Here is a 10,209-nt window from a genome sequence, read left to right on the forward strand (position 1 = left end):
GGTAGTGCATAAGCTATTCAATCTTATCCCAATTCTTACAGCTCAGATAGTCTTTTGCATAAGTATGCACGGGACAGCTCAGTAAACCAACAATCTGGATAGTTCTCTCTTTTTTTTCCCAGCCATTTTGGAAAGCATTCAAATTACCGTAATCTATTTCATTTTAAAGTTGCTGACTGCCTACTTCCCCAAGCTATGTTTGTTGCTTTTTCTATTCTACAGTATTTTCCTATTAGAACTTTGGCAGGTTAGCTTGAAAAATGAGTGATGCAGTACATCTTTCCCTTAAGATTTCATCTAACATTTATTACAACACATAAGATTTATTGGATAATTCCAAACTACAGAAACCCTTTATATGCTCAGTGCATGATGCATATATAATAGTCTACTGCAGATCTAAGCTTCATACGAAAACCGAACATTTAAAAACAGTTTTTGACCTTTTGAGAGATGTGAATACAAATGCTTAAATGCATTCACTCCAGGGTGAACATTAAAACAGTCGCAGAAAAAGTTCATTATACAGCCATTTCCATTTTAATCGCTGGGTGTGGATGATAGTCTTCTATCTCAAAATCATCTGCTCTGAAGTCATTGATGTTTTCCACTTTACGAAGAATTTTGAGCTTGGGGAAAGGTCTTGGTTGCCTCTGAAGCTGAAATTTAAATATATATACATTACATGACATAGAGTTCAATTAAGTGTTGAACATTGCTTATTAAATATAATTTTTATTAGTAAATTATGTAAGTTTTTTTAATTTAAAACAGTAAAAAAGTCTATTTTATAGGACAGTGATGGCTAACCTTTTTCTCCTTGCATGCTAAAACTGACAGCGCGTGTGCGCACACACCCATAATGCAATGTGCCCACACACACATACACACTGCACATGCGTGCACGCCTTCCACTGGCCATCTGATTTTTGGTCTCTGCCTGTGCTCCATTTTGGGATTAGCAGGCCCCCCTGAAGCTTCCTGGGATCAAAAATGGGGCACAGGGGTGTGCCCTGCTGCACCTCCCATGCTCCCCTGTGCATGACCCCCCCATGCATGCTTGCGTGACACCCCCCCATGCATGCGTGGCAGAGACCAAAAATCAGATGGCCAGTGGAAGGCGTGCACGCATGTGCGGTGGAGCTGAGCTAGGTGATAGGTCACATGCCCGGAGGGCTCGCATTCCACCTGTGGCACACATGCCATAGGTTCGCCATCACAGTTATAGGGTAACATAATACATAATTGTACCTGATGATGTGCCAGTAGCAATTCAACAGCTTTAAAAATGCTACACTATTAAATTGTAAGCATTTTGCAACAACTGAAGGTTCCAAGTGGTTTTCAAAAGTAGGCCCAAAGACAGCACATTGTAATAAAGCAATCACAAAGTAATTGGGACATAAATGGAGCCAAACACTCCACCTTTTTTTTGTTGCAGTAACCATTAATCCAGGATATCCATAAAGCTACAGAGGGTCACAGACAAGCTTCTTCCAAGGTAGCACAACCCTTTCCAGATCTAGAAAAGAAGTTACCAGAAAACCTAAAGGTTTCTAGGCCAGTGTTCAGTTTTGTTGGGAAACAACTTTTGTTTATTTTGACCCATTCAGATCCTGATAGCAGAAGTCTCACTGCATCTCTTTTCCAACCTAGGCTGGAGTTAGAAAAATATTATCTATATAATGATTATGCTAACATGCTATCTCCTCCAATTGCAGTGTTGCAATGAATTGTTGATAATGTCAAGCACTACTGACAGATTTAAAAGTTATACGTCATCCAGGTTCTGATGGAAATGAGGAGTATTCAGTACACATAATGCTTTTAATGATATTAAAACAACAATGAGAATAATCAACTGATATAATTACCTGTATTTTCAAGGGTTCAATATGGTTTAAATATATATGAGCATCTCCTAATGTATGTATAAATTCACCAGGCTATATAAAAAAAGAGTATTATTTAGTGATGAATTAAGAATAAACAGAAGAAATATGCTGCTAGACAAGTTTTGTTTTATGAATGTACTGTCATTATTCTCTATACCCGTTTGTTCATACTCTAAAAGTATATCTTTACGTCTATGTCGCAGCTTTTCTGAGAACCAAGGTTGCTTTAAATGGAGCCTTCCCTCATTTTATCATCTACTACAGCATTAACCAAGGGAGATAGATTGGGCTAGGACAGAATTCCCATCCAGGTATTCATCTGATACATGGGGAGGGATCAGGATTATGCAATTTTCTCTCCAAGCTCTAAGCAGTAGAACTGTGCTCATGTTTTGTTGAATTCAAGTGCAAGTTTCCTAAACAGATCTCACCTGTTTGGGAAAGAAGAGCAGTCTCATTCAATCCCTATTTTTCTCATACAATGTCTTAAGTCACCCAATATGTTCTATTTAGGGAACTTAATCCTGCACCAAGGTCCAACTCCTTAACTACTACAGATTCCTAGTAGGACTGCATCTTCCTTTTTCTGAATCAAGTTTGAATGTGTATTTCATTTTTCCCACTTCCACAATCCATCAATCTTTGTCATGTAGTGATTGCTGTTATTTCAGTTATTGCAAATACTGCAATGAATTTTGCAGATAAGCAAAAAAGTTTATAAGATATGTAATTCTGTCCTGTTACATAGAGGTTTCAATACTGCCAACAAGGCTTTTTCCTCCCTTACCACTCATCTTTATACATCTTCATGAAGCGGAACCAAATTCCTTCTGCATCTCACCATACTTAAGCCTCAGTATATAATTTTTTCCAACTGAGGCAGATGTTGAATGCACTGTTAAGTATCATAAATAGAACAATTCAGTCTACCACTAAAGCACATAAACTATTTCCCATGAAAATTGGGAGTGCTTGTGCCCAATTGTTCATAAATACATAGTACCAAACTGTACCCATTGCAAATACCATGTCTTTTACAATAAGCATAGGAAGTGGAATTCAAATGGTTATACAATTTTCTCATGCTAGCTAATGTTTTTCAAGTAGAAATACTAGAACATTTGCTGATGCCGTTAAGCTCTCATTCTTCAGAGTAGTATAAAGTGCTGCCAGAATTTACCTCTCTGTTGTCTTTCTGAAAATATTGATAGTTTCACTCCTTGCCAAACTGTGTTCACCCTGAGATTTGTTTATGTTTTTCCTTACTTCCAATGAAAATAAGATAAGAATACCTTCAGGCCTGTAACATGGGCAATCATTGAAGTAAGAAGTGAGTAACTAGCTATGTTGAAAGGAACTCCCAGTCCCATGTCTCCAGAACGCTGATACAACTGACAAGAGAGTTCACCATTTGAAATGTAAAATTGGCAGAGAGCATGGCATGGAGGTAAAGCCATTGCAGAAAGATCTGAAAAGCAAAACAAAAAGCCAAATTTAAAAAAAAGAATAGTCCAAGAAAAGAATTCTGCTTGTGCAATTATCCTGGATAGCTTTGTTTTCTAAGATAGAGATTATTTTTTTTCCTAACAAGTGTTATCATGGATAACTAAATCTTTAATGACTCAGCATTAAATGTTATAATATACCTTTAGGATTCCAAGCACACATTATAATTCTTCTGTCATCTGGATTGTTTCTGATTGTATCAATAACTTGCTGTAGTTGGTCTACTCCTTGTCCTGTATAATCTACAAAAAAGTGAACGCAAGCTTATTTATAATACTTTTCAATACAAGAACTAATCTCACTCTTAATAGTTGTTTAGCTCATTTATTATGAGATTATTTCACTAAACACAAGAGTATTTAAGAATTGCAAGTTCCTTCTGGAAATGTCTACTAAATAAACCAAATAGGAAGCATCAGTCATGGTGCATCAGTGTTTAGATAGTCTGGAAAACCGAATACAAAATATATTTTTATGATGTCATCTGATTAAAAGGGCAGAAATGTAAGCCATTTAATAACTAGTGATAGTGTAAATCCATTTTAATTCTAGGAGAAATTTGAGCTGTTAATTAAATTTCCTACTCCATACTGATCAAAGTACTTAACAATAGATGTAAACAGTAGTTTACTCCATGTTAAACAGGTCAGGACCAACAATACATACTTGTATTATTTACATAACTACTGAAAAAAAATTAATTATTTCCAATCAGGATGGATTTGATTTAAATCAAGTCGATTTACACTTGTTTTTCCATTCAGAAAGCATAGTCATGTGGTTTTCCACTTAGCAACTGCTTCATTTTGTGGTAGTTGCCATTCCTATTAGGGTAATTAAATGAAGATTACCTGAACATTTTTTGGAATCAAGCCAGTTTTAACAATTACTGTATATACTCAAGTATAAGCCTAGTTTTTCAGCCCACTTTTTGGGCTGAAAAAAGCCGCCTCGGCTTATACTCGAGTCAGTGAAAAATTTGCCCGAAATGGAGGAGAAAAAGGGGCGGGGCCATGCCGCTGGGTGACACTTGTGAATGGCCCAGTGCCCCTGTGAGTTTCCCCTCCCTCTGTGTCAGTTTGCCGCGCAGCGTGCACCGCACCATCCCCCCTCCTCACGTTCTAATGTAATGCAGGGCTGTCTTACGATTCCCCTTCCTCCCCCTCCTGCCGCTCTGCAACGATGTCCCACCTCCTCCTTGTTATGGCAAGCAGCCACATAGCGATGTCCCACCTCCTCTGGTACAGTGATCCAATGATAGGAATCACTGTGCCGTGTGTCATAGGAGGCGGGACATCGCTCCCGCGGCTGCACGGGACATCATCATCACAGCGGGACATCAGCATCATCATGAGGTGAGTGAAGTATTTCATTGAATACACCGCTAGTTTACTGTTTTTCTTTGAAATAAATATTCAAAAACATTATTGGTATCTATTTTTATTTTTGAAATTTACCGGTAGCTGCTGCATTTCCCACCCTAGGCTTATACTCGAGTCAATAACTTTTCCAGTTTTTTGTGGTAAAATTAGGTGCCTCAGCTTATATTCGGGTCGGCCTATACTCGAGTATATACGGTACATCTTTAGTATCCTAAAGTATACTTTTATGGATACTTGAAAACAAATATTCAGCCATGTTTACCTGTATTCATATCTTTGTACTCAGCTCCAAAATGTCGCCACTGGAAGCCATAAACAGGACCTAAGTCTCCTTCCTCTCTAGAAAAAAATCCTTGTTTGTCTAAGAATTGCCGAGAACCATTGGCATCCCAAATCTTAACTCCCTTAGCAGAAAGTTCTTTTGCATTTGTAGAACCCTGTGGGTAATGAGAAAGAAATCATTTATCAGCATTTAGCATAAACTCTTTAGATTTCTTGTCATTTTTTTTACATTTGTAGAATTCAGTATCAATTTCTAATACTTCCAAACACTTAGGGAAGAAAACATCTCCCAACATTAAGTGATAAGATTCTAATTGCTGCCCGTGACAATTCAGTAAAGCAGTATTCAGAGTACCAGTTTGAGTACACAGATTGTCTAATATTGCTTTCTATATATACTCCATCTTTGCAGGTGCTTATAAATGGTTTTATAAATAAGAAACACCTCAGTGATTGTGAAGTTATTTCCTTGACAGATCAATTTTATATTGTTCTTATTCTACAAAATGTATTGAATTTAATCCAAATATGATTCTGCTTGTTAATTACTTTGTATGCATTATATTTTCAAATTCTCTTATTCTACTATTTTAGGAATATTTTGTTAAAAATAATAAATATAATTATTTTAATATTATAGGGAAAAAATTAAAACTGATTTTAAATAAAAATAGGGAAATCTTTTCAGTATCATACATTATATTCATAATATTTAGCAAGATGCAATATATTGCATTACTGTAATCTAAATTTTTAATAGTACTAGAATGGATTTATAGACAATAGATTTTAACTAGACAAATCATGAAGTTGTTTTAGGCTCCACTTTTCACAAGGCAGAGGGAAAATTAGAAAAATTAATCCAGTGAGATCTTCAAAGAACAATGGGTAGCATTTGAAGTATATTCCTCTTAGCATTCTTTAAAAGTCTCCACCCTGTTTAATTATTTTATTTATTGATAGAGGAGCAAAATGGATAGTCCCATTGTTTGCCAGCATTCAAACCCTCAAACCTCTTGCATATTCTGTGGCCTCCATGCAAGAAGCAGTAATCTAGTGCAGGGGTCCTCAAACTACAGCCCGGGGACTGGATACGGCCATTAATCCGGCACACGAGGGACCACAAGTCTGCCCCACCTACCTTCTGGAGACCAAAAACAGGACGTGCAGAGGCCTCAGAAGGCCAAAAATGGGTGTGTTTTTTGGCCGGCAGAGTGGTTCTGGAGGCTGAGGAGGAGGCTAAAAATGGGATGCATGGAGGCCTCAGGAAGCCAAAACCGGGCCTGTTTTTGAGTGGCTGAGTGGTTCTGGAGACTGAGGAGGCCAGAGGGAGGGGAGAGAGGGGGGGGAGGGAGGGTTTGATGTACACCTCCAAGGCAGCCGCATCCCTTCACTAACCTTTCCACCCCCAGGAGCATAACAAATTAGTTTCATTTGTGTGTATTGTTTAATGACTGCTAAATTGGTCACGCCCACGCAGTCACATGATCACCTAACCACGCCCATCCGCCCAGTTCTGTCCCTTCAAATAGTCTGATGGACCGTGAATTGGCCCATTTTAAAAGTTTGAGGACCCCTGATCTAGAGCATATGTGGGCAAACTCGTCTTCTCCTTTCACAAAATTGTCTTCAGTTCGCCAAATCTCCACTAGAAGTCTGAAGTATGCTTTTCTTTTAGAAGTGAGACATGCATGTATTGGTATCATATTTTAAAGAATTAACTTGGTAGAGAACATACGTATCTGTCACTTCTATCCAATCAATACTCTGATGTATTCTTTTCAGGTTGTTGTTTTGTGCCTCTATTTCTTGTTTGTTCCACCTACTCTGAAGATTAACTTTATTCTTGGTGACCCCCATTGATTTGTATTATTGTTAGATTAATTTTAACATATGTATATTTGTTAGCCTCATCAATAATTTTAGATATGTTTACTTGTATATTGTTGGGGGCGGGTTGTTTAAAGACTATTCATTATTGATAATGTTGAATACTTAATTCCACGTTTGTACCATGCCTTTTGTGGTTTGTAGGCTGATACATCTAACCCAGGACTCTTCTATCCACAGATCTCTGTAGGCTTCCAATAGAAGACTAACATGACTCATCTGAATACTCTCTGAATAATTTATTGCTGAATTAATATTGCATTATTATTTGTATTTATAATAAACCTCAATTTCTATTTTATTTTCAATGGGTCTAATCAAATTTTGACTGAAACCATTACTATGCATTATACCTGGATAAACCAAAGTAGCTCTTCAAGTACTCCTTTCCAGAATACTCTTTTAGTTGTTAACAATGGGAAATCATCTGAAAGAAATTTTAAAAAAAAATAGATAATTGAGTTATATATAAACTGAACATTTTCTAAAGTTAAGCAGTACATAATTTAGAGCCATTAAACACAATCCAGATAAATATTTAATCAATTCATCATATTGGAATACTAATATATAGTATTCAGACTTTTATTTTATTTTTATCAAAGGACAGGAGAAATGCTTCCAGACTTGCAAGATTCTGTTACTGCAACCTTACAATAAAGGTACTGTCAATACTCCTGACGTATTTTGTCTGCACTGCCTCAAAAAGCTCACAGAGTGATAGAAGCTGGAGCCCTACCGGGTGACGAGATAGCCACTCTTTCAGCCCAGACCAGGGGTCTCCAACCTTGGCAACTTTAAGACTTGTGGACTTCAATTCCTAAAATTCCTCAGCTAGCAAAGCTGGCTGAGGAATTCTGGAAGTTGACGTCCACAAGTCTTAAAGTTGCCAAGGTTGGAGACCCCCATGGCCCAGACTATCTTACAGGGCTGCTGCTGTGAGGAAAATACAGGTAGTCCAGTTCATTTAGTGAATGTTCGAAGATACAACGGCACTGAAAGTGATTTATGACCATTTCCCTGGGGTCATGAGATCCCTTTTGATAAGTGAAGCCAATGGGGAAGCCAAATTCACTTAAATCGTGTTACTGACTCATAACTGCAGGGAGTCATTTAAATGTGGCAAAAGTTCCTCAACTGTCTTGTTTAACAACATAAATGCTGGGCTTAATTGTGGTCATAAGTCGAGGACTACCTTTATAAGCCCTTCCTTAAACCGTTATTCTCTGCCAAAATAAAAGATGGGCTATAATCTGATAAATATATAACTAAATAAATTTTGGGAGTGCCACCTGGGGGAATCACTGCTCCTCTTTTGAGACAAGTTTAATGCTTGAGACAAGTTATATGTAAGTGACCCATAAGTGCTTCTAAGCAAGGAATTTCGGACCTAATGGCTGCCCACCAAATTAGGCAGAACCGGAGCAAGGAGTCACGAACCGAAGATGGATAATGGAAACCGTGCTGGTCTCGGGCTCGAAATCTTCTGCTGCCTCCTCCGGCTTCCCCACGGCCCCTTCGGCTCTGGTGGTCTCCGTTTCTCTCTTGCTCACGGATTATAAAAAAGCGGCCCTTTTTAACGCGTATTGTTCTATCCTCCGAGGCGAATTCGGTGCCTTTTAAAGCTCCCCGAGAAGAGTCTTGACCAGGTTACCGTTTTTGAGAGCGAGAGGCTCCAAGACCAGCGCCAAGGCTGCAGAACCGGCAGCGGTTCCCGCCCACCCCTGAATTCCTCAAAAGAAAGCCACAGGCGCCCGGAACCGAAGGAGAGGATGGGGTCGGTGGGGGGAACTGAACTTCACCTCGGAGGTTGTACCGCGCCTGCATCCCGAAGATGGAGAGAGTCCCTGTCCCGGTCCGATCTTCCTTTTTGTGTCCGAAGCGCAGGATCTGCTCGACCTGCTGGAGATACTGGAACTCTCCGTGACATGGGGAAGAGCCGGAGGCGGCATGGGTCTTTTCCTGGGGGAGCGCGGGAGTCTCCTGTACGTCCAAGTCGGCCGGCATTGCGAGGTAGAAGAGCGAAGCGGCCTTCTTTTCGGTGCTGCTTTCTTGGCGGGACCTAAATTCTAGCGTTAGATTTGGCGCGTTCTCCGCCCATCTTCCGACAAGCCAATCGGAGGAAACCAAGGAGTAGGTTTGCCCCGAGCCTGGATTGCTATTGGCTGATCGTCCAGTCCCTCCGGATTCCAATTCCACATACTGTTGTGAGTGGACCGCCACGAGCTTATTCTCCATTCCCACTTTGGAGGAGGGAGGAGAATAACGTATGGGAATGGTCTCAGCCGGAAGCAAGCGCCTTGCTTGCTCTTTTTTTAACAAATCAAACTAGCAAATATGGCGAAATATTGTTTTCCAGAGTATCCCAATTGACTTAAGTTGCTAATTGCATTTTCAAGCTATAAGATTCATGGCAGCTGCTTGATTTTCGGCTATTTTAATTCTCAATCCATTCTAAAGTGGATTTTTTTTACAAATCTAAAACGTAAAGGTGTGACTTTAATTCCAGTTCTGAATCTGCTTGTTGCAAGACGCGAATTTACTGTTACCTCTTCACAACACATAGATTAAGCTCGTTTCTAATGTCGTTTAAAAGCTAACTTGTTAAGATCAAAGCATCAGTTTTAGTCTATTTAAAAAACAGAAGGGCCACCGACAACCTAATTTTAATTGTTCTTAACGAAGCAGTATAGTATGCATGAAATTGATCTTCTGGCAGTATCACCATTGTATATTTGTGTCATTAAGATGCATTTCATATGATCTAGAACAGTGGTTCCTAATGTGGGGCCCACGTCCCACAGGGGGCAATTTGATTTTTAATGGGGGCAATTTGAACCTTGTTTAAACCAAGTTAATGGCCTTTTAAGCTTCCTCCATGTGAGAGTTCACTTTCTGAGTAAAGTAAGAATTATATGGGGGGAGGAATTAGGATTTTAAAGATGCTTAGGTTGGAGCATGGTCAAAAAGATTGGGAACCACTGATCTAGAAGAATAGTACAGTAATAGAAGCTGGTGTCATGACTGGACTCAGATATTGCTACTTCACTATTACTTTGTCCTTTTTTGTTACATTTTCATCTTGGGGGAGAGCAGAATGTTGGTTAAGTTCTTTTCTTAAGTCACCTATGCCCTCACCACCATTAGTAGGGCTGTACTCCTACATAAATAATACTGGTTGCATTCCAAAATAATGAGAAATTTCTATTATAGACCCTGTTTATAAAAAAAAAAAGATAATAAGGGACATCCTA

The 10,209-nt window shown here is 39.0% G+C and overlaps 1 protein-coding gene across 1 annotated transcript; it reads right to left on the bottom strand.

The window, feature by feature from the left end:
* Positions 1-215: 215 nt before the first annotated feature.
* TYMS (thymidylate synthetase) lies at positions 216-9,034 on the bottom strand. Its single transcript, XM_032223357.1, has 7 exons — positions 8,758-9,034; positions 7,309-7,382; positions 5,046-5,220; positions 3,542-3,643; positions 3,188-3,363; positions 1,875-1,946; positions 216-659 (listed from the first exon to the last, which is right to left on the bottom strand). The coding sequence occupies exons 1-7, from the start codon at positions 8,960-8,962 to the stop codon at positions 522-524; spliced, it is 942 nt and encodes a 313-aa protein (XP_032079248.1). The 5' UTR covers positions 8,963-9,034; the 3' UTR covers positions 216-521.
* Between the last annotated feature and the right edge of the window lie 1,175 nt (positions 9,035-10,209).

This window comes from Thamnophis elegans, chromosome 8 (genome assembly GCF_009769535.1).
Source record: "Thamnophis elegans isolate rThaEle1 chromosome 8, rThaEle1.pri, whole genome shotgun sequence".
Classification (NCBI taxonomy): domain Eukaryota; kingdom Metazoa; phylum Chordata; class Lepidosauria; order Squamata; family Colubridae; genus Thamnophis; species Thamnophis elegans.